The sequence below is a fragment of the Sciurus vulgaris genome (genome assembly GCF_902686455.1).
Source record: "Sciurus vulgaris genome assembly, chromosome: 9".
NCBI classification, from domain to species: domain Eukaryota; kingdom Metazoa; phylum Chordata; class Mammalia; order Rodentia; family Sciuridae; genus Sciurus; species Sciurus vulgaris.
The window spans coordinates 6,474,156-6,500,126 of record NC_136469.1 but is presented as its reverse complement, the minus strand read 5'-3'; the positions used below and the strand labels follow the sequence as shown (position 1 = coordinate 6,500,126).

At 44.9% G+C, this 25,971-nt stretch overlaps 1 protein-coding gene across 1 annotated transcript in view; it reads right to left on the bottom strand.

Annotated features, from left to right (window-relative positions):
• FAT4 (FAT atypical cadherin 4) overlaps window positions 1–25,971 on the bottom strand; it is a 160,816-nt gene that overhangs the window by 71,312 nt on the left and 63,533 nt on the right. The window contains exons 2-4 of the mRNA XM_079153527.1: window positions 14,123–14,254; window positions 5,509–5,770; window positions 3,884–4,234 (exon numbers count right to left, since the gene is read on the bottom strand). Coding sequence (XP_079009653.1) covers window positions 3,884–4,234; window positions 5,509–5,770; window positions 14,123–14,254 — 745 coding nt within the window. The remainder of the gene's footprint in view (window positions 1–3,883; window positions 4,235–5,508; window positions 5,771–14,122; window positions 14,255–25,971) is intronic.

Below are 25,971 nucleotides of genomic sequence, written 5' to 3'. Positions count from 1 at the left end.
TAAAACCCCAAGGCAGAGACAGTCATTACTGAGTAACATAGTTATGAGAAAACCTGAATAAAAATAACACTATAAATGAGTAAAATTGTTACATGAAGATCTGTGAAATCTTCTGCACCAAGGTTAAAAAAAAATGAGGAAGATGGACGAAATTTCACATGGCTGTGAAGCCTGAGAGGGCTCCATAAATCCACTGAAATATGAGCTAATAGAGGGAGGCTCTGAGCGCCCAGGGCCACCAGGCATGCTTCTTCCTTAGGTAAACAACCAAATTACAGAGGCAAAAACAGAACACAGTACTAGGACTTTATAGCCTGTCATAAACAGGAACAGGCCTTTTCATATGGGGAAAAGCTGGTGGGTGGGTGAGAGGGAGAAGACCCAGGTCTGAGAGGCCTCCAGTCACGAAAAAGAAAAATGTGATCCTCCAGTCAACTAATTATGACAAACACATCAACTAACTACACAGAAATGACCGAAGAGAGCAGCTATTATCTCTGAGAAAACAAAAACATATCTATTTTTGCAAAAAATACTACAAAACTGAGTAACAGTTCTTATCTCAAGAACTGAAACCCAACTGCTGAATTACGGGCCATAGAAACTGTATACACTCACTTTCCTGTAAAGAGGGAAACATTTCATTCCTGACTCCGGGAACATGCTCCGAATCTAGAAAATGCATGTGGACACACTAAAACTGAAAATTCTCCCTCAACAGTTGCAGGACACGGAAATACAGAAGGCTGGGATTACTTCTCCCTCTGCTCTTTGCATCAAACATCTGAATCATGAAAAAGTAAATCTATTATTTTTAGATTTTTAAATTCTCTCCATAAGTGTTGAAACTTGAATTTAGTGGGCTTTTGTAGCCCAGCGGATCTTTAAACTAAAACAGTCCACATCATTTCAAACCATTTGTGTTCAATTTTCTGAAAGTCATTTGGTTCTATGATTCTTCCTGGCAGATTTATTGGTGTGTGTGTGTGTGTGTGTGTGTGTGTGGGTGTGTGTGTGTGTTTATAAAGGGAAACCTAGATATTTGCATTCCAGTGAAGAATTTAGTCCTAAGGCTCAGAGCACAAAACATATAGGAATAGACACTTAGGAATTAAATGATTAAATACATGGAAGAACTAGATACGTGTAGCTCTGTGATAAAACATCTGGCTTTATTCTCAAAGAACTGACGCTTGCCAGGGGTCCACGGTGGCGGCGGCACATGGAAGTGAGTCAGATGGCATCAGGTCCATGCAGCAGCCCCCACAGTGCCACCAGGGCACAAACCTGGAGCACATCTGTTATTCAGAGGGCCTGCATCACGCGCCCAACATGCGAGGAACAACTGTTCAGCAAAAATGACTTCATTATCCGCACATTCTCATATGACTTCTGATAATCTAAAATATGGATGGTTTACACAATAATAAAATATTCATCAAAACCAGAGGCTTTTCATGATGTACAATTTTGCAACTGTTTTCCTTAATATCATTGTTTTTTATTGCACCCAGACTTTGAAATTAATATAGCTATTACCTATCTTATGAAAATAGTGAAGATGGGCCTCATTCTCATGAAATGGTCCTGTCACTTAAAATGTTACAGGTTAAACTCTTGGAAGACTGAGTTTACGGGTAACAGTAAATGTCGAATTTATTTTCATCTGAAATGTCTTCACCTTCATCTAATAGGGCAATATGACCTCCTCAGGAAACTGCTGATCAGAGATTTAAATTAATTTATTAATTTAAAAATGCCTATATCAGCCAGGTGTGGTGGTGCACACCTGTAATCCCAGCGACTTGGGAGGCTGAGACAGGAGGATCATGAGTTCAAAGCCAGCCTCAGCGAAAGTCAGGTGATAAGCAACTCAGTAAGACCCTGTCTCTAAATAAAATACAAAATAGGGCTGGGGATGTGGCTGAAGTGCCCTGGACTTCAAACCCCAGTACCCCCACAAAAAATAAGCCTAAATTGTATTTCCTGTGAAATATCTCAAGAAGTATTTATTGAATCTCACTATTTTTTATCAACAAGGTTACCCTTATCATTATCCTTGTAATTCAGAAAGAATAGGAACTTTGTTCTATATTTGAGGTCAAGGTACAGGAAATTACACTGATAAAAGTATTCAAAACTAAAACAATGGGTAAATGTGGCCTGCAACTTTTATGCAATACAATCAAAGGGGAGAAAGTCCATGAGAGGGGACCTAGAGTCCACGGTCATTGCTCTGCTTAAACATACATGGAACATTCCAGCAGGTTTCTGACAAAGAAATTTTCTCTTTTGCTATTTTCCCAGTAACCCAACATCTTAAGTTATGGGGGTAAATATAATTTACTCCAGAGGACCCCACAATTTTATGAAAGAATGGGCTCTCTCTAACACATAACAAATCAATCACAAAGATACAACATGGAGAATTCTTAACCACAGAAAAGTCAAACACAGCCACAGGGACAAATAACTGAAGGATGTATAAATGGCACTGCAAATGCTCATATTCTGGGAATAGGTAAACTGAAGGTCATGATGGCAGAGAGAGCAACCTCCCTATCAGAGGCGAGCCACGGCCGTACACGCAGGTCTCCTCGGGGCCCATGCGCAAACCTGGATGCAGGACCCAGAGAGAATGCAGTGTTCTTTGACAGGAATGGGTGCACACCACACATCTGCTCAAACAGTCATCCTCATGTTAGTATGTGCAAGAGCCACAGCAATAGTGGGATTATGACTATTAGAGGCGCACCATTTTAGCTATATCCACATGTCCAGGGTTAACTATGTTTGTATAAGAGGAAGAAACTTCAAAATGCACTCAGTGAATGCTAACGAGAGCATTTCCAGCTTTGTTTATTGAAACACATGTAAAAAACTGTGACTTTGCTTATCTTTCTAAGTGGCATTTCTAGATACCCCCAAAAGAGAACTAAATATAGATCAGAATGAATGCTGAGATAACCTGGCATTCTGAGATTATAAGAATCATGCACATCAGAACCAGGAAACTCTAAATTACAGTTGATGCGCCTGTGTCAAGAGGCTATAGAGATTGACTTCCCTTTCAAAGTAGTGTGTTTTGTTCTGTCCACTCCAAAGACCTTTGGCTGCATCCAAAAGAAAGGAAAACAAGGTATACTAAGTGACTTTCCAAATCATTCAGCTAAAAACTGATACTCTGTACAATGCTGTCTTTAATGCTATATTATCTGATGCCTGTATTTACAAAACAGGTCTCAGACAAAGACCAAGGGGGTCAGCTTTTAAATGAAAGTTTGCCAGATTGTTTTTAAAAAATGTAAGTCAAACACACACACACAGAAACACACATTTAATGCAAAGTCTCAATTTGAATATATAGCAGAAGTTAAACAGATCTCAGACTGTCCTATGAATCGAATCATGAGAACTTGCTAAAATATCTTGAGTGATTTTTATTGTGAGGTACATCACTTAGTGATTCATTCTTACGTATTTTTCTGTAAGGCTTTTGTTTTCATTGTTTCCATATTTTATTCTCTTTAAGTTAAAATAATATATGTGAACCTAAGTGTCTCATGTACCTAACAAAACCACCCAAATGCTGGCTTGTGACTCTTTCATTACTGGACTTCAAAACCAGCACACATTCAGGGCAAAAATAAATAAATAAAGGCATACATAAAATAAAGTTCAAAAATGCTACAATCTCTGTCATATAACTTATAAATAAGAATTAACTGATAAAGTCCTTAATTTTAAAATCCTCAATAGTTAAATTACAATTCTGCTTCATTCACAAAATGCAATTTTGCAAAAGCTGAACACAGGAAATAGATAAGCTATTTAATGTAAGTGATATTTAACGAACTTTTGGGAGATATTCTAAATCACTTACCGTCATCTGCGTCGCTGACGTTGAACACAAGGACAGTAGATCCCAGAGGCAGATTTTCCATGAGTGACGTGCTGTAGGAGGTCAAGCTGAAGACAGGCGGGTTGTCGTTGACATCCAGGATGTTGAAGTAAACTCGGATGGTGGCAAACTGGCCCCCGCCGTCCTCGGCGCGAACCGTGAGGATGTAATACTGCTGGGCCTCGTAATCTAACACGCGAGTCAGATTAAAGACTCCAGTCACTGGATTCAGGAAAAACGTGCCCTCTCCATCGTCCTCACTCACAACGTATGTGACTTCTCCATTCACGCCAGAGTCGACATCTGTTGCCAGAATGGCTGCCACCAGGGAACCTGCCAGGAAGAAGAGGGTCTGAAGTTCAGGGAATGGGCCACACTGGGGAGATGCACAGAGACACCACCTGTGTTGACACAGTCCAACCCTTTAACAAGAGAACCACCATGCAATTCTAGTGCGCACCATGTTCTGCAGATTTCTACAGTGGCTCAGAAACCACATGCCATATACTGACAAAACGTGTGTGGACCTGGTCAGGGTGGATCTCGGGTTAGTGTCAAGTGCTGAGGGACTGTATGACTTCTGATACGGCTTCTCAGCCTGATCCTACTAAAGTAATACCGTATCAATGAATTTGGTGAATATCTGTGGAGCACCTTGCTAGTGTCAGGAATCCAGGGCTCCAAACAAGCACGCAGTGCTCGTGATGGGCTAGCACGCCACAACTCACGCACTCACTGCCGCAGTGACGTGATGAGAGTTAAATGGACGTGAGCAACTCACTGTGGGGAGAGAAGGGCAGACAGCAAGGGAAGGCAGGCCTCTATACATGTGTGATTGCCTTGTGGGATTCCTAAATCATAAACCTTATCATCCAAACTTCTTCCAAAAGCAATCAGAATAAAATTTTGATTTTAGTTAAGAATTTCTAACAATGGCCAAGAAGCTTCACACACAACAGAAGCAGACACTGAGTATTCAGACTGAATCACAATATAATATATGCAGAGGCCAGGTTCAGGTAAAAGTAGCATTGTATTTCAAGATTCAGGTTCAACAACTATTGAGCACCTGTTAAGCCCTAAGATAAGATCCATGCTAGTAAACTCACACCAACTTTCTAAACTAACATTTACCCTATTCCAGAATGGAATTATTGTTTCCATTTTATAGAAGAAACTGAAACTAAGAGAAATGAATTCATTTGTCCTGGGTCACAGAGCTACTAATTGTTTGAACTGTTAATCATAGTTTTTCAGGGGCTTCTTTGTGCTCTTTCTGAATAAAGAAAACACAATCACATACATTTTAAAGTGGTAAAAGATCATTTTTGTGGTTTCCAAAAAAATTAACACCCATGTCATAATTACTTTCTGAAACAGAAATATCTGTAATTAGTAATCAGACAAATGACTAACCTCATTCACTCTCAAAAATCTAGCAATTCCCTTGGAGATTGTACCAAAGAAAGTGAGTTAAAGAACTCCAGACCCAGCGTGTATGTTTGTGTGACTGGTAGCACGTGGTAAAGACAAGTCACTGATGCAGTCCAGTCCTAACTAGGGTCAAAGGTGATTCCTGCCACACGCACCTAGGGCCAGCCACCTACCAGGAGCTGTGTCTTCAGGGATGTCAAAGGAGTACACCGGCCTGGAGAATCGAGGTGTGTGGTCATTCACGTCACTGACCGTTATGTTAATTCTCATGTCCGAGGACTGAAGGCCATCATCAGCACGGACCAGCAGTGAATATTTTGAGCGGCGTTCCCGGTCCAACCGCCTGGTGGCTATCAGGTCTCCAGATTCAGGGTCGATGCGGAAGCTGTCATCAGCCCCACTGATGATCGCATAGGTGACGAGAGCATTCGCACCCTAAGGAGAAAGAGGACACTGAGCTGCTGCTTGCAGAGTGGGAAGAGCATGGGCCTCAGGTGGACGTGCAGGTGACACAGCGTGGCTCTGGCTTTCAGCTCATCAGAGGCTATGAATTTTCAAACTGTAACTAGAGATAAACTTCCCTAAGGAGGTGAAGTATTTACACATTGAAAATGACAAAGTCCATGAAAGAGGTCAAAGAGGACACACAAACAGAAAGACGTTCGTGCCATGTTTTAGAAGACTGAGGATGGTTACAATGTCCTCCTGCCCAAGTGGCCCGCAGACTCAATGCAATTCCTAGCTAAAATCCTAATGGCATTTTTGGACAGCAATAGGAAAAAAAAAATTCAGATTCCTCTAGAACCGCAAAGGACTCCAAATAGCCAAAACAATGTTGAGAAGTAGCAAAGGTAAGGCCCACGCTTCCGGATTTGGAAGCACTCGACAGAGCTGCTCGTGAAGACAAGATGGTCCTGGCTTTGACAGACGTAGGGGCCAAGGTCGAGAGTGGGAAACCCAGAAACACGTGGCTGCAAAACAATAGGCTCACCCTTGTCAACAGTGATGAGAACACAGGAAAGGAAAAGACTAGTGTCTTGGACAAATGGTGCTGGGAAAACATGGCCTGAAAAGAACGGACTTGGACCCTCAGCTTACGCTGCACGCAATCCAGGGGTTCAAATGGACACCTCTCCAAAGAAGATGTGAAAATGGCCAACAGTTACATTTATAGATGCTCAAGGTCACCAGTGGTCAGGGAAATGCAAATCAAAACCACAATAATAAGTCACCTCAAACCTGCCAGAGTGGCCAATACCAAGAAAACAGCAGGAAGCAAAGGACATCAGGGCAAGAACGGGAAGCCTCCTGCTCTGTGGGAATGCAGCAGGAGTGGTCTCATGGAAACTAGGAAGCATCCCCCCAAAATCACAAATGCAACTGCCGTGAGATCTACAATCCCACTCCAGGGAATTTATGCAGAAGAACTAAGGAGAAAGAAATGAGCAGCATTCACACCTCCCAGGGGCACTTTACAGACCAACACCCTGGGTTCTCAGATGCAGGTTAACCTGCGCTCGCCTGCTCAGCCTTGGGGGGATTTCAAACCTACATGTTCCAGACTCAGCTCATGTTCCTTCTGTGCAGCTGTCATGGCTAAGGACAGGCCAGTGCCCAATGGACAGGGCTTGCCATAAGCACCAGAGAACAGGGAAGAGAGAGGAACCCTTTTGAGTTGTTTTTAAAGAAAGATAAAATGCTGAGTGGAGCAGAATTGGGCATGGTGGAAAAGAAGCTGTGTTTAACAGAGACTAAGAACAGCATCTGGGTGGAAACAGAGGAGCAGAGGGAAGGAGAGAGAGGGGCTTGGACTCACTGAGGGGAAAGTTTTAATCTGCAACAAAAGAAGAAAGTCAAGGTAAAATGACAAGTTATAGATACAATTTGGAGAATCTCAAACTTAACCAAACTGACTTGAATTCTAGGGCCAGGAAACCTGATCTTGTTTTAATTAGAGGCAACCTTTTAAAGGCTATTGATACATAGTATGTGCTAGAGTGAGGAGACGCCAAATAAAGGAGACACTGCACACAAACTTAGCCCAAGAACTTGCAATTTCAGGGGGCTGGGGGTGGAGGATGGCAAGTTTGAGGTCAGTCTCAGCAATTTAGTGAGACCTATCTCAAAACAAAAAATGAAAAGGACTGAGGGTGTAACTCAGTGGTAAAGTGCCTCCAGACCCCGAGTTCAATCTCTGGAACCAAAGAAAAAGAATCTGGGCCCCAGACGTGGGGTCTGCACTTCCCCAGAGTTGGCGAAACACTTCTCAGGTCTGTAACGGGAGTTATGACCCTCAAAACTATAAACTACAAACCAGGGAGTGGAAAGGTTAGTCGTTAATCTTTTACTAGGTGTGAAGCACTCCCCTGAGCACATTACTTCAAGGGACTAATTAAGTTAACCCTACAGGCAAGCTGGTTATGAAAGCACCCTTCCTGTGCCCATTTTGATTACAAAGAGACTGAGACAAAGGGATTTGAACCCAAGAAGTCTTGCTCCAGAATTTAGACCCTGAATCCCTGTGTACCCAGGATAATGTGCAAGAGAAACCAGTAAGAGTAAGTGACGAATAGATATAGAAATGACCATAACAGTTCTGTTAGCTCAAATTTTTCATTTACATTCCACTTACTTTTTTTTTAACCATCCCATGCAGTGGTAAAAGTGAAAGAGAAGGAAAAGTTATAATGAAACTTCTAATTGCTTTGGTGGGAATTGGAAGACTCTGGAAGACACTTCAGGAATGACATCTGCTCTGGTGCACAGGAAGCCACCAGAGAGTTTGAATTAGAAGGGGTGAGACAGGAACAGCGGTCTAGGGCTGAGCATCTGCACAGTGTGAGCAGGAGAGCGTCAGGAAGGGGAGGGTCAGGGCAGGAGGAGGGGCAGGAGGAGGGGCAGAGGAGGAGGGGCAGGAGGAGGGGCAGAGAAGGAGGGGCAGGAGGAGGAGGGGCAGAGGAGGGGGGCAGGAGGAGGGGCAGGAGGGGGCAGGAGGAGGGGCAGAGGAGGAGGGGCAGGAGGAGGAGGGGCAGGGTAAGAGGGGGAGGGGCGGGGTGGGATGGTATAGCAAGGTGTTGATGCCCAGGTGGGGTGCAGATCCCCCACCACAGAGGCGAGGGGAAGTACTCCAGGAAGGGTGGGCTTTAGCAGATCCAAAACCAAAGACATCATGGAGAATTAAGGAACCAGGCAGATTTGGAATGGGGGGACACTAATGCCACAGTATTTTCACATCTATTGCTAAATACATTTCTTTATTGTTGAAGTTGTAGTTCTACTTAGATATTGAGAACTATGTATATTGTAATAGAAACGCTGAGTTAAGCACAGGCTGCTTGGGTTGAGACGGCATGCCCTGGGGCCTCCCGTTGGGAGTTGAGTCTGCTCCTCCTGGCGCTGGGCACATACTGAACCTCTCCAGGCCTGTGTTTCCTTTTGTACAATTGTGAGGTACTAGTACCTGCCTAATGGTGTTGCTATCAAGAGTAAATTAGTACCTGTTTAAAAAAAAAAAAAAAAGAAAAAAGAAAAAAAAAAAAACTTAGAACAATCCTTGAGAAATACTAAGTGCCAGAAAGTACTGGGGCTTTTGTTTGTTTTTTAAAGAGAAACATTTGATGACTTAGACTACTGCAAATGAACAAGTTAAATCAAAATATAATTGGAGTGGCTGCATATTCTGGAGAAAATATGGTTTCTGACATCTTCTTATGTGTAATTATTGATCTTGACCCTGAGTAACTATTGTTGATGGGGTTGACTTCAAAGCTACCTTTTTATTTAAAGAGTTACCTAAAATTGTATCTTTTGCTATTAATAACTTTCAGAAATTTATTTATTAAATATTCAGATTAAGAACTTTCAAGAAAAATTTTAGGAAGAACTCAAATTGTGTAGCACAGGATTGTAAAGGTGATGGCTGGAAGGCTGCAGCGTCCACGGCCTCCAATCACTGGTCTCTCAGACTCCATGTCTTTGCCTTCATGGTCCAGCGCGTAAGAGGAGGATTCCTACCGCCTCAGGAAAAATAGTCCTCCTTTCAAAGTTTGTGTTCAGTGGCATTTGCGATCTTTTTGTGCCGCATTCCTGAAACTGGTCTTAAAATTTTAATAAAGTGAATGCCTCAAAGCCCGTTTTAATTTAATCAAGGAGCAGCTGAGTTTCACATTACCCACATTAATCTCGTATGTTCAGGTGTATGTGAGTACATAACATATTTATTGTAACTTCGTGGTTCAACAAAAACTCTGGGTAAGCAATTGAGACTGACAATCGGACACATTCTGTACCCTTTGTTCCACGTGTCAAGGAATTCCACTTCCGCAGTAAAGCGGGGCAGGTATGGGACCAGCCACGCGTTCTGACCCACTGAATTCATACACGCTTGAAATTTAGGGAAAGCAAAGAAAGAACCACATTTAAAGCTATTCTACAAATGGCTTGATATTTAGAAATGCCCCAAGTACAAAATGACTAAATAATAAGTGATATTCTGAAAGTTGTAACAAGTCTTCTGAAATAAAAGCAAAGATCAGGCGATGCTGATTAAAACAGTCTTTTCATATTCAAAACCAGCTGACTCGGTGAAGTAACAGTACCAGCGCATGTCTGAAAGTGTCTAGCCAAGAGTAATGATTTCATTAGGTCTTTTGAAAGTCTTATTTTTTTTAATATCCAAAATATGCCGTATCAGCAACACAAGAAACAAATATCATGTTTCAGCTGCAATGCAGTGGAAATAAAGATGTTTAAAAATACTCTACTCTCCCCAGAAACCACAGAGACAAAAGCACATGGAAGGAATTCTAAAGGTAAATAGCTCTAAATTCCACATGCAGTTTACAACCTTAACTAGTGTTTCGACAAACAAGTGCGGAACCAAGAGACCAAGTTTGAGCATCCTGGCCCATGATGGGTATAATAATTCTGTTTATAAAAGGAAAACAGACTGATGGAGCAATGTGCTTGGAAACATGTGTATCTTGGTCCCACACATTTCAAATGTATTTAATTGAAGGTCAACATATACACGTTGCTTTCTAAAATTGAGATTCCTTTACCCAGGTGTACCGTTTACCCTTTCTCCAGTGCCCTGCAAGTCTCTCTAATACATTAACACTCACATGGTAGGTTAAGCAATTAAGGAAAAATATACAGATGACAAAAAAACATAGACTCATAATCTGCGGATGACTTCTGTAATCTTAGTGTTGTAAAGAATTCCACTAAATGTTCTAAATCAATACCTGGGATAGTTATGTGACAATTTAACACTAGCCACCAATTAAACAAAACCCCTTTCATTTCCTATTCAGTCCTGTTCCAAGGAGATGAAGAAAGAACACACACCATGATTGGGGAAGAGGGAAAACATTTCAAAACACCTTTTTCCCCCCAAATTCAACTGAGAGATAAGGAGCTGGGACGATAATAGAAAATAAAATTAATGTCTGTCTAAAAGCATTAATATTAGTTTATTTTTCGATAACCGGAAAAAAGGAAAAGGCAACATGTCAGAACCCACAGCAAGCTAGGTACCCATGCTGTTTGGCACACAGCCAAAGAACCTTCAGTGCCTCGTGTCAGAAGTCAGAATACTCAGTACTTGTCAAAACGCCATTAAAAATCCAAGGGAAAACATATTCAAGGAGGAAAGCAGCCTAATGAGCTTCTTAAAAAAAGAATGGCCCTAATATTACAAAAATGTCCCTCCTTCCCTTAAAGTTTCAGGAGTATTAACTTGTTCCCTTCCATCCTCTCCTTGCTTTCTACACACTCACATGCACACACATGTGCAAGCACCCATGCACAGTCATGTACACATGCACACTCACACTCATGCCTACTCAGGTACAGACACATGCACATACTCACACACGTACACGTACCATGCACATGGTCACGTGCTCATACACACTCACGCTCATGCTTAAGCAGGTAGTCACATGCACACACATGTACACGTACCCATACACAGTCACGTACTCATACGCACTCACACGCATTCTTATCCAGGTTCAGACGCATGCACACACTCACACACACATGCACGTACCCATACACACAGTCATGTACTCACACAATCATGTTTATGCATAAGCAAGTACAGACGCATGCACATGCTCACACACACGTACACGTACCCATACACAGTCATGTACTCATACACACTCACACTCATTCTTATGCAGGTTCAGATGCATGCAACACTCACACACACGTACACGTACCCATATACAGTCACGTACTCATACACACTCACACACATTCTTATGCAGGTTCAGACGCATGCACACACTCACACACACATGCACGTACCCATACACACAGTCATGTACTCACACAATCATGTTTACGCATACTCAAGTACAGACGCATGCACATGCTCACACACATGTACATGTACCCATACACAGTTATGTACTCATACACACTCACACTCATTCTTATGCAGGTTCAGATGCATGCAACACTCACACACACGTACCCATACACAGTCATGTACGCATGCACACTCATGTTTATGCATACGCAGGTGCAGACGCATGCACGCACTCACACACACAAAGATCCAGTTAGAAGGCATCACTGATCTTCAGGCCCTCGGGGTGTCCCACCTCACACCTTCTCTGCACCCCCTCTTCTCCCCGAGCTGCAGAGGAGCTCCTGCCATGCCCCTGCCATTCCTACCTAACAGCCTTACACTTTTCTGTCTCTTACCTCACCCGGCTCACTTAAAGTGTGGACCGGCATGTCCTGGATTCATGCCTTTGCATAGGGAGTCTTCCAATCTAGGGTGTCTTAGTGAAGACACCTGCCTGGAGGCGGAGGCTTTTTAAACAAAAAAGCAACTCTCAATAGAAATAAAATGAAATGAACTAAAACCAGCATTGGCTCCTATTTATATGGAGGCCTAAAACTGCCCCACTTCCTCAAGTCTTACCCTAAATCTAAACATAGCTTAAGAGACACACTTGAAGACAGCGTAAGCGTGCACGCCTGCTCTCACACACAGGAAATCACGCCACAGGCAGGAAAATGAGCACACCCAGCACCGAGCTCCTATTACCACTGATTTGTTCTCTTGAAAGGAGAAAAGAGGGAAGAAAAGAAAAATATAACAGCTGAGACTGGTGTTAGAAAGGCTGAATATTTCCTCTCCTAAGTTGAGAGCAGTGTGATGATTAAAACAACTGAATTTACAAATTACAATTTCCTTTGTAACTCACTATAAATTGTGTTGAATAATCCCACTCTAATTATAGTATTTTATGGAGTAAATAGCATCTCCCTAAAATCCTTATTAAAATTAACTGGATTACTACTTTATTTTTCTGAAGTGATTAGAATAAATCACTTCAACTAAATGAGTTTTATTTGCTAATTCTACTGCAAGTAGCTAGTATAACCAATGAAATGATCATTATAATTACAACTATTCCACATGGATTGTCTTAATGTCAATTATATTAGCTTTGTTATTGTTATTGTTATTCTTATTGCCATTTTTAAATTAGTTAATGACATTTTATGAATTTCTATATCCAAATATATTTTATCAATGATAGTTTTAAGAAAATGTATTTGCTAAATTACAGCAATGATATTACATATACACTAATAATAGAAATGTTCAGTAATATAACTCTTTCAATGATAGCAGAATTTGGAGGAAGTGTGAACTTTTCTCTATACAACTGAGTAGTGGGTAGTAAACACAATCCTTCCTAATGGAGAACTATCATTATCTAAATATCTGTGCTTTATTCATATTCTTCCCTTTTACTATTTAGATTTTGGTGAAATTTATAAACAACTAAGACATTTTGTATTTGTATTAGCTATTAACATGAGTCTGTAATTTATTCACTCTTTTAAGAAATAAATTTATGAAGAGCAGACTCAGGCTGAAAGTCAAACTGCCAGTCCCTTGGGAGCTTATAGCAGGCGGGCAGGTAGGAGCTCAGCTCTGTGGCAGGCATGGCTGGGGAGACAGGAAGGTTCTCCTGGTGCTGGGAAAGGTATCCCACTGTACTCCACTGGAGATTAGGGAAACCCTTTTTCCAGCAAAAGAGGAAACCAGGTAATGCATTTACGTTGTGGGGAAAAAAAAAAAAAAAAAGTGAAATTACAAAGTATCTAAGTTCCCAGGCCATTTGGAGCATGCTGATTGCATGACTAAATGAAAAATGTATAGAAGATAATCATCTAAATTGTGCCCCTAAGTTTCACACTTACTCACCACTGGGCATCAAATTTCTGTTCATCAAAGAATTTTAAAAAGTCATTAGCTTGTTTGGATAATATCCAAACTACATATTATATAATTTGCTTTAAATTACATACACATATGTAAAAATGAAACAGGCCTGGAAGGATCCTTAAAAGTTTGTGAGCTAAATTTTTTGCCTTTTGCAATTACAAATAAAATAAAGATCAATCTTCAGCTGCTATCAGTAAATTTGAATGACAGAGGCATAAAAATGAAGACTATTTTTAGATCCTTTTTTTTTTTTGAGCAGCAAAATAATCTAGCTAAGAAATCTCAAATGCAACCAGCAATTAACTACATTATGAAGTGCTGATCAAAGGAAAATCACCTCCTGATAGTTTCCAGCTTGACATTCTTATTTCACATTTCAAATATTATCTAACCAATGTTCTTGGGGAAGGAGTACCCAATGCAAAATCTTACTTAAGATGTAGTCGAGCTGTCAATATGTACTTGGAATTTGATAAATTACTGCAATCCTAAGTTGCAAAATTCAGAGACTTGCTCCGAGCTACCTCGTCAGCATCCATGGCTGTTAGCTGCATGATCTTGGAGCCATCTCCGATATTCTCCTCCACGGTGAGATCCAGCATGTCCGTTGGAAATAGTGGTGGATTGTCATTGATGTCCTGAAGTGTTATTTCTACCTGCAAAGAGAAAGAAAAACAATGCATGAGGGTTTGGTGTGTCTACAAGATACTAGTTAAAACGCACACCAAGAATCTATACCACCAGGCCACCAGCATGAACCAGAAACTGTGTTCAACATCCCAACAGCAAAACAGGTCCCTAGGGAAAGTTGTGAAATATTTATAGAAAACACAGTCAAGCCAAGATCATTTGACCTGTTGGTAGCAATTAATTTTACATCATCACCATGAAGCTTATACTAGAGAAGGCCTGCTGATCAAATGTCATTTTAATCCCCAGTGAAGAATTATTAAGTCTTGGGACCATCTGTCATTCAACCATTAATCCTGCCTGACACAGATGAGGTGGTGGAAATTTTCTTCCTGAAACATTTATATATTAGCAACTGACGTCAAGGGTGAAAGAAGACCTTCACGTGTTGTTTTAAGAAACACTTAAAATTTTCCCCTTTAAAGTCAACCCTAAGCTTTTGGGATAAGAGAAATACACATATCTCTTCATCTCTGCTCCTATCAGCACTTCCTCTTGGTGATTAAAACCAAGCAATCATGCCTCCCAAAGCTGTTTGCACAGGTTGCAAAGATTGACAGCCCTGTTTGAAAGATCCTGGCCAGAGTTATTTGTTTCTCTACACAAGAAAAATGTTTAAAGAAAGAATTCATGAAGTCTAAATAATAACTTCAAACCATGTGTTTTCTCTTTTGAGCTAGGTGCTAAAAACTGATGTTTTGATAAGAAAGGTGAAGCCAAGTCCCCTTGTCCAAGTCCAATTATTTTTGTAATAAAGGGAAAGCTTCCCCAGTTGGATCACAGAACTGAGTTATGGAAGAGAGTTGTCCACCCAAGCAGCAAGGTCGCAACCAGGATGAACTGCTGTCCTTACAGCTGGGCTGGGAAAGCTCCATCGGGTACAGGTGTAGCGAGGGGGATGGAAAAGGGGAGCGCACAGGAATTCTGGATACCATTCCGAGGGGGATGGAGCATGGCAGAAGGGGAAGGGATGATGGATAGAACTGTCATTGCAATCTGAGTAGAAAGGAGAGGGAAAGAAAGACAAGGGAGACAAGATGAGCAAGAGCCCAAAGAGAAAACCCAGCCACTAGGTGCCTAAGTGTAAATAATCCCTGTCCCTCCAAACCCGCCTCCTGGGGGAGGGTTGGATCCTGGCCTAGGATCACAGCAGGGGTCCATTTGCATCCAGGGCCACGCCTCTTTCCAGCTGGCAGCAGCCTTGCTCCACACATGTCCTCCAGAAGGACTCAGGGTGACCACACCTACTGCGACGCCCTCAGGGCTTAGAATGGACAGGCCATGTTTAGATTGGGTTCTGCTGCTTACTAGGTGTGTGAACATTCAATTTCTCATAGCTCAGTCTCTTGTCTTAAGTCAGGGTGACGACACAAGTGTCCAAACATTTTAGAAAGACTGGAAATGGAGGGTGGAAGCCGTGCTGGGCATAGTCCCTGGCAGAGGGAAATGCTCCATGAGAAGTCAAACTCCTGGCAGGACAGGCCCAGGAGCTCCTCAGAACCAGGTGGCTGGACAGGCCCAGAAGCTCCTCAGAACCAGGTGGCTGGACAGGCCCAGGAGCTCCTCAGAACCACAGGGCAGGACAGGCCCAGGAGCTCCTCAGAACCAGGTGGCTGGACAAGCCCAGCAGCTCCTCAGAACCAGGTGGCCGGACAGGCCCAGGAGCTCCTCAGAACCACAGGGCAGGACAGGCCCAGAGGCTCCTCAGAACCAGGTGGCTGGACAGGCCCAGAGGCTCCTCAGAACCACAGGGCAGGACAGGCCCAGAGGCTCCTCAGAACCACAGGGCAGGACAGGCCCAGAGGCTCCTCAGAACCACAGGGCAGGACAGGCCCAGAGGCTCCTCAGAACCAGGTGGCTGGACAGGACCACAGGCTCCTCAGAACCAGGTGGCTGGACAAGCCCAGCAGCTCCTCAGAACCACAGGGCAGGACAGGCCCAGAGGCTCCTCAGAACCAGGTGGCTGGACAAGCCCAGCAGCTCCTCAGAACCACAGGGCAGGACAGGCCCAGGAGCTCCTCAGAACCAGGTGGCTGGACAGGACCAGAGGCTCCTCAGAACCAGGTGGCTGGACAAGCCCAGCAGCTCCTCAGAACCACAGGGCAGGACAGGCCCAGAGGCTCCTCAGAACCAGGTGGCTGGACAAGCCCAGCAGCTCCTCAGAACCACAGAGCAGGACAGGCCCAGGAGCTCCTCAGAACCACAGGGCAGGACAGGACCAGCAGCTCCTCAGAACCACAGGGCAGGACAGGCCCAGAGGCTCCTCAGAACCAGGTGGCTGGACAAGCCCAGCAGCTCCTCAGAACCACAGGGCAGGACAGGCCCAGGAGCTCCTCAGAACCACAGGGCAGGACAGGCCCAGAGGCTCCTCAGAACCAGGTGGCTGGACAGGCCCAGAGGCTCCTCAGAACCAGGTGGCTGGACAGGCCCAGAGGCTCCTCAGAACCAGGTGGCTGGACAGGCCCAGAGGCTCCTCAGAACCACAGGGCAGGACAGGCCCAGAGGCTCCTCAGAACCAGGTGGCTGGACAGGCCCAGAGGCTCCTCAGAACCACAGGGCAGGACAGGCCCAGAGGCTCCTCAGAACCACAGGGCAGGACAGGCCCAGAGGCTCCTCAGAACCAGGTGGCTGGACAAGCCCAGCAGCTCCTCAGAACCACAGGGCAGGACAGGCCCAGAGGCTCCTCAGAACCAGGTGGCTGGACAGGCCCAGAGGCTCCTCAGAACCACAGGGCAGGACAGGCCCAGAGGCTCCTCAGAACCACAGGGCAGGACAGGCCCAGAGGCTCCTCAGAACCAGGTGGCTGGACAAGCCCAGCAGCTCCTCAGTACCACAGGGCAGGACAGGCCCAGGGGCTCCTCAGAACCACAGGGCAGGACAGGCCCAGCAGCTCCTCAGAACCACAGGGCAGGACAGGCCCAGCAGCTCCTCAGAACCAGGTGGCTGGACAAGCCCAGCAGCTCCTCAGAACCACAGGGCAGGACAGGCCCAGAGGCTCCTCAGAACCAGGTGGCTGGACAGGCCCAGAGGCTCCTCAGAACCACAGGGCAGGACAGGCCCAGAGGCTCCTCAGAACCAGGTGGCTGGACAAGCCCAGCGGCTCCTCAGAACCACAGGGCAGGACAGGCCCAGGAGCTCCTCAGAACCACAGGGCAGGACAGGCCCAGAGGCTCCTCAGAACTAGGTGGCTGGACAGGCCCAGAGGCTCCTCAGAACCACAGGGCAGGACAGGCCCAGAGGCTCCTCAGAACCAGGTGGCTGGACAGGCCCAGAGGCTCCTCAGAACCACAGGGCAGGACAGGCCCAGAGGCTCCTCAGAACCAGGTGGCTGGACAGGACCAGAGGCTCCTCAGAACCACAGGGCAGGACAGGCCCAGAGGCTCCTCAGAACCACAGGGCAGGACAGGCCCAGAGGCTCCTCAGAACCAGGTGGCTGGACAAGCCCAGCAGCTCCTCAGAACCACAGGGCAGGACAGGTCCAGGAGCTCCTCAGAACCAGGTGGCTGGACAGGACCAGAGGCTCCTCAGAACCAGGTGGCTGGACAAGCCCAGCAGCTCCTCAGAACCACAGGGCAGGACAGGCCCAGAGGCTCCTCAGAATCAGGTGGCTGGACAGGACCAGAGGCTCCTCAGAACCAGGTGGCTGGACAGGCCCAGAGGCTCCTCAGAACCAGGTGGCTGGACAAGCCCAGCAGCTCCTCAGAACCACAGGGCAGGACAGGCCCAGGAGCTCCTCAGAACCAGGTGGCTGGACAGGACCAGAGGCTCCTCAGAACCAGGTGGCTGGACAAGCCCAGCAGCTCCTCAGAACCACAGGGCAGGACAGGCCCAGAGGCTCCTCAGAACCAGGTGGCTGGACAAGCCCAGCAGCTCCTCAGAACCACAGAGCAGGACAGGCCCAGGAGCTCCTCAGAACCACAGGGCAGGACAGGACCAGCAGCTCCTCAGAACCACAGGGCAGGACAGGCCCAGGAGCTCCTCAGAACCAGGTGGCTGGACAAGCCCAGCAGCTCCTCAGAACCACAGGGCAGGACAGGCCCAGGAGCTCCTCAGAACCACAGGGCAGGACAGGCCCAGAGGCTCCTCAGAACCAGGTGGCTGGACAGGCCCAGAGGCTCCTCAGAACCACAGGGCAGGACAGGCCCAGAGGCTCCTCAGAACCAGGTGGCTGGACAGGACCAGAGGCTCCTCAGAACCAGGTGGATGGACAAGCCCAGCAGCTCCTCAGAACCACAGGGCAGGACAGGCCCAGAGGCTCCTCAGAATCAGGTGGCTGGACAGGACCAGAGGCTCCTCAGAACCAGGTGGCTGGACAGGCCCAGAGGCTCCTCAGAACCAGGTGGCTGGACAAGCCCAGCAGCTCCTCAGAACCACAGGGCAGGACAGGCCCAGAGGCTCCTCAGAACCAGGTGGCTGGACAAGCCCAGCAGCTCCTCAGAACCACAGAGCAGGACAGGCCCAGGAGCTCCTCAGAACCACAGGGCAGGACAGGACCAGCAGCTCCTCAGAACCACAGGGCAGGACAGGCCCAGAGGCTCCTCAGAACCAGGTGGCTGGACAAGCCCAGCAGCTCCTCAGAACCACAGGGCAGGACAGGCCCAGGAGCTCCTCAGAACCACAGGGCAGGACAGGCCCAGAGGCTCCTCAGAACCAGGTGGCTGGACAGGCCCAGAGGCTCCTCAGAACCACAGGGCAGGACAGGCCCAGACGCTCCTCAGAACCAGGTGGCTGGACAGGCCCAGAGGCTCCTCAGAACCACAGGGCAGGACAGGCCCAGAGGCTCCTCAGAACCAGGTGGCTGGACAGGACCAGAGGCTCCTCAGAACCACAGGGCAGGACAGGCCCAGAGGCTCCTCAGAACCACAGGGCAGGACAGGCCCAGAGGCTCCTCAGAACCAGGTGGCTGGACAAGCCCAGCAGCTCCTCAGAACCACAGGGCAGGACAGGCCCAGGGGCTCCTCAGAACCACAGGGCAGGACAGGCCCAGCAGCTCCTCAGAACCACAGGGCAGGACAGGCCCAGCAGCTCCTCAGAACCAGGTGGCTGGACAAGCCCAGCAGCTCCTCAGAACCACAGGGCAGGACAGGCCCAGAGGCTCCTCAGAACCAGGTGGCTGGACAGGCCCAGAGGCTCCTCAGAACCACAGGGCAGGACAGGCCCAGAGGCTCCTCAGAACCAGGTGGCTGGACAAGCCCAGCGGCTCCTCAGAACCACAGGGCAGGACAGGCCCAGGAGCTCCTCAGAACCACAGGGCAGGACAGGCCCAGAGGCTCCTCAGAACTAGGTGGCTGGACAGGCCCAGAGGCTCCTCAGAACCACAGGGCAGGACAGGCCCAGAGGCTCCTCAGAACCAGGTGGCTGGACAGGCCCAGAGGCTCCTCAGAACCACAGGGCAGGACAGGCCCAGAGGCTCCTCAGAACCAGGTGGCTGGACAGGCCCAGAGGCTCCTCAGAACCACAGGGCAGGACAGGCCCAGAGGCTCCTCAGAACCACAGGGCAGGACAGGCCCAGAGGCTCCTCAGAACCAGGTGGCTGGACAAGCCCAGCAGCTCCTCAGAACCACAGGGCAGGACAGGTCCAGGAGCTCCTCAGAACCAGGTGGCTGGACAGGACCAGAGGCTCCTCAGAACCAGGTGGCTGGACAAGCCCAGCAGCTCCTCAGAACCACAGGGCAGGACAGGCCCAGAGGCTCCTCAGAATCAGGTGGCTGGACAGGACCAGAGGCTCCTCAGAACCAGGTGGCTGGACAGGCCCAGAGGCTCCTCAGAACCAGGTGGCTGGACAAGCCCAGCAGCTCCTCAGAACCACAGGGCAGGACAGGCCCAGGAGCTCCTCAGAACCAGGTGGCTGGACAGGACCAGAGGCTCCTCAGAACCAGGTGGCTGGACAAGCCCAGCAGCTCCTCAGAACCACAGGGCAGGACAGGCCCAGAGGCTCCTCAGAACCAGGTGGCTGGACAAGCCCAGCAGCTCCTCAGAACCACAGGGCAGGACAGGCCCAGGAGCTCCTCAGAACCACAGGGCAGGACAGGACCAGCAGCTCCTCAGAACCACAGGGCAGGACAGGACCAGCAGCTCCTCAGAACCACAGGGCAGGACAGGACCAGCAGCTCCTCAGAACCAGGGAAAGGTTCACTACCCAGATTCCACCCAAACCATCACCTCTGGTACATGATGAACGTTTCCCAAGCCTTCATCAAGAAAGAGCTTTAAAATACACACACACCCATATTTGTATATTTCAAAAGATCCAATCTGATGGTCACCCAAGAATAAACCTGTTAGTATTCTTCAGAATTTAGTAAATATATTTACATTACACATGTGCCAGTTTTCATATTTGTAGGCATGATGCTTAAAAGACGAGAAAAATAAATGAAGATAACATACAACTGATCTAAACAGCTCATAAGTCAATTCTGAATTTTAAGTTCAACATAATATTTTTAGAGTCTAAGTTGTCTTTCATCTATAATTTAAAACTTGTTCTATTTGGAAAACAACACACCCACCTCGTGTAGGCTTGTGTGTGTGTGTGTGTGTATGTGTGTGTGTGTGTGTGTGTGTGTGAATGTTATTTGAGAGGCTCAGCATATGTTAGTATGTACTTATGTGAGTGGGTGTTGTGGAAGTGTAGGTATGTTATCAGTATGTCTGTGCAGGAAAGATAGTACATTGAAGCTAATAGGAATCCAGATTGGGATTAATTAAATGTATGAGGCATATCAGGACTCTAAACAAGATAAAATTGGGTATAACACATTTCTCGTTATAAATGGTTAGTATGTGAATCGCACAGGACCTGCCCATAGTTATCCAGATATCAGGTTATGCGTCTGTATACACACATACACGTGAGCACACAGAGCCCTCTGCGGTGAGCCCTATCATCTTCCCACTTGAGAGCTGAGTCTAAGAAAGAGTAGAGTTTAGGAATCATCCAGCCAGCCAACCAGCCAATCAGCCAGTCACAAAGAAAGACAGCTATTCGGGAATGCAGACCTCTCATGGTTATATGTGTCCAGAAAATACAACAAAGAATATTTGAAAAATATATGAGGCAGCTAGACACATGCAGGTCCACAAATGCACATATTATTCCTTTCTGGGATCTAAATTACTTTGCCTATGATATGGGCATTGGTGCCAAAATTTATTCATTTGATATTTTAAAATCGGTCAAATGATAAACATGTTAGTCATTAAAAATACAGAAGAAATTTGGACAGGTCACCATTCCTTGCAAGACATAGGTGAAATAATAGAAATATGAACAAGTACAGGCATTTATTTTAGCCCCAGAAAATACACTGCTGACCTCTTGGTTCCAGGAACTTTGCCCCCAACCCATGCACTCTCTGAACCACCTACCCCTGGACAAGGATGATTACCACTTCTCCTGACCTCTACAGATCCTAACCTGTGTGGCTTGTTCTCTTGATCTGAGACAAACGAGGACTCTGCTCTCAATGGACTAAGACGTGGTGGGGTTCATTTTGAAATGTTATCATATAAAAGAGAGGAATCAAACATTAAAATTTCAGAGAAGATATCCAGAAATGAAAATTAAGACATTATAATGTTTAAAGGACCTCTTTCTGAACAAATTAGGCCGTTTAAAAGAACACAGAAAATGGCAATTAGGGGTTTGCTTTAAAATTCTGAAAAGCTGGAGCAGTCTATTATACTATTACTGAACCAAAAAAGTAAATGTTGTAAAATACATTCCATTCTCTAACAGACAAGCCAGTGCTACCACCTGGCTGAGCCCTGGGTGCAAGCAGTGCCCTGTTGGTGTTGGACACGTATCCTGACATTTGTTTAGATCTGAAGTAATGAAGATAATTGCATTTGATCAGCTGGCAAAAACAAGATCCCACTTTGAACTCACAAGCTCCTCTTTAGTATCTGTATTGCAAAGCTATGAGCATCAGCATTTACATGTTCAAGTATCAATTCTGAACATTTTCTGTGAAAACTGACCTTCCAAGATGGAAGGAACACCACGCTGTTGGGAGGAGACACTGCATACTTCACGCATGGCCGTCAGAAGCTGACCTGTGTGCTAGGAGGGCTGCCCTCAAGTAACATATGTGGGTTTGCCTGCTAGGATTACAAGGGCACTTGGTAGGTTTGTGGTTGACTAATTCCTCATAAATACGTCAGCTGGTCCCAGAATGAATCACGGGCAGTGTCCATGGCCACCACCCGTTACCAAGTAGGGACATTCCGAATAATGACTTTCCTGGTGGAGACACCTGATCCTCAGGCACTGAAACTCTGGAGCATAAAACCATTACATATAGGAACAAAAACATGACCAATTAAAGAAGCTAATGACCAATTAGTTTAAAAATGAACTGTCTTTTGGTAAGTTTTATAGAGGCAAAAATTGAATTAACAATATGACATTTAATATTGTTACCGAACTTCTTTTTACTAAAAGAACAGAGTCTTTGGTATTCAACTTGCAAAATAATCAAATGCACATTGAAAAACCACAAATATTACGGTGCAAATAGCTGCTATGAAATAAATACAGTATGTTTTCTTCTTTCAGTTTTTTTGGATTATGTGCCCATCACTTTATTTTGCACTGTATCAACAGCGGTATTATCTCTTTGAGATTTGTTTTAAAAATCTTTAAGTGAAATTATCACCATGAAATTACATGATAAATGACCAAACTTAGTTAAAAATAGTAATCATTAAACCATTACATATGTGTGGATCTAGCTATAAAACATGGTATTTCCCTGATTTAAATGGACATTGTGAAAGTAATATATTATATTCAAGTTTTAAGGAATTGACTAAAACAGCAAGGTCCATTATGAGCTCATTTCCCAATTAATAAACCTATAATTAAATGGTGGTCACTGGCACAACCACAATTAAAAACATATTCTTAAATGTATAAGCTCTCTGTAAGCTAAATAAAATTGTTCTTAATGAATTGGGATAAAAAGTCTGAAACACATTTTTAATTCATGACTTTCCAGGAACCAACATAAACTAGTCTTAGTATATGAAAAGCAATCTGCCGGAGGCTGGGGAGCCTATAGATTCATAGTGTACCTAAAGGTTGAGATCCACTCACTTGCAAGGAGAACTACTGATGTTTTCAAAGAAATCTCAAATGTCATCATGTTCATTTCCTTTATTTCAGAACCAAGGAATTGAAATTCATGTGATTGATCTGAAAAAAAAGGTAGCGCTGGACCTCCTAACTCAACCCACTGAATTCCTGGGAGACCAAGGAGCTGAGGAGCAAGATGAATGACAAGCCCAAGGTCAGGGGCCTCTGGCCTCAGCATGAAGGCCCTGATCACTCATACAAATGGTGTATTTTTTTACTATGGTGGACTACAATTTATTGTACATTTTAAAATAGCTAGTAGGATTCTGAATGTTCTCAACACTGAGAAATAATTTTTGAGGTAAAAGATGCACTAATTACCCTGATGTCATTACACATTATATATACACACATTGAAATATCACACTGTCCCTCTAGAATATATACAATTGTCGTGTGCTCATTGGAAATACAAAGTATTTATTATAAAAACCAAACAAATTGTCAAATGAAGATTGAATATACATTGAATTCTTAATGTGTACTATTTCTTTTTAGAGGTTTTTTTGGTATATCTAGATTCAGGTTAAAATCACCTGACAGCTTTGAAAATACACCACTAAACAAACATTTTTATAAGTTCTAGAACTCAACAAGTGTAGTGTTGATGTGCTCCCAGCTTTTAGAATGGTCAGTTTCATCAGTTCCCTACCAGACTGTGAATACCTTGAGAATAAGCAGAATATTTTACTCATCTTTGTATTTTTCCTAGTACCTAATGCACTGTGTTATATATAAATTGGGTATTTGATGTCAATAAGAAAATGATTTTTGAGGAAATTAATTTGATGGGCTACTTTACAAATATTATTTCATCCACACTGTTGCCCATTTTTAAGATCTTTTAAGTATGTACATTAAGGGAAGAGAATCCACGAGGATTTGTCCTGTCAATACCACTGGAAGACTTAATCACTCACCCAAAAGGTCACAGGTACGTATTACAGACAGGGAACTTAAATGCTCTGTAGATTAATTAAAAGTGAATGATTTAAAAATGTCCACAAGATATTTCTTTAGTTTAAATGACTCAATACTCATACATTTTTATTTCACAAATGACTAAAATATAAATAATTGGTGGGATACACAGAAAGTTTTAAATGTAAGATTTACTACCTCAAAGAACCGAGTACTCAACTGATTACATGCCTGCATGTATCTCATCTCTTAGAGATAATTTGATTTTTAAAGCCAATCCTAGTTGGTGTTACATTTTTACTGTAGTCACCTGGTCAGCCAATGTAATATTAAAACAGAAATGCTGCTAGCATGGAAGGAGCGTACTAATCAAGGTGGTCCCCTACTACAATTTCTAGAACCAATGCAACCCTGGTCTGTGTGTGTCCCCCACACCATCATACATCATCTTTATGCTATTAAACAATGCTTTATGATAATTCAGTAACTTCATACTTGGAGTGATGACCTGAGTTTCAGAAAAATGTCTATGTTTTGTTTAGAAACTGTTCCAGTTGAGAGATTGGAATGTCAGGTCCTGAACAGTATCCACCCAACTTCGATAGCCCCTCGCTAAGCACCCCACAACAGGCAAAGAACAACAAGCTCATTCAAGTGTGCATGACCCTCAGCAGGCCATTACAATGTCACTCCAACAACACTTTGCTAAATGATGCACTCATGTATATCAGGTAGGCACTACTGAACTTCAGGGAGGAAAGGAGCCTAACCTGACACTCAAAACAATTTTTATTTCACCAGCATGAAATCAGATGCTGGAAACCTACCATTTAATTTTCTGTTTGAAGGCTCAAGTGAGGAGCTGAAGTTGAAAGCAAATTAATCAAACTGCAATCCATGCCAGGGTAGGTGCGACACTCAGACTGGAGCCGTCACTTCCTTTGGCCCTGGAAAGGAAAACCCCACCTTTCCTGCCTGAGATGCCACTAGAGTGTGGCTTGAGTTTGGCCACAGAGCACAGGCTCAGCCCTGGGATAGCCCAGAAGCTCTGGATCAGGTGATGTGTGCAAAGATGCGCTCTGCGCCTCGACCTTGGACTTAGGGATCAAGAGAGCAACATTTATTAAACAAAGACATCAGGATGGAAATATTGGAGCAACAGCTTCAAATCAATGATCAAATCTGCCTTTAAAGTTTAACAATTATCTTCACACACTCTCTTTTCAAATGAAGCCAACACTACATGATGTATTTCATTCGGTGGGCTCAACACATTTTGTATGCTGTATGAGCCCCCACTCACACACCTTTATTTATTAAATTCATGTCAAAACCTATGAATGCTGGAATTATAGACGAAAGTTCTCATCAGCAGAAACTTCGACATTCTACTTTAGTTCTGTTTTGTAAAAGAACGAACCACATAATTTCATTTGTTAGAACATAGTCTGACTCCAATTTAAAAATTTCAGTTTAAAGTTAAGTCCAGTCTAGGAAAAAGAAAACTCAGCACCTATTTGCACTGCCACATGCGAATCCTCGCATTTCTCAGCAATGCGGAGCTGTGTGGCTGGCAAGGTTGGTGCGGGGGCTGCATACCTCCCTCTGCTGGGTTCTTCATTT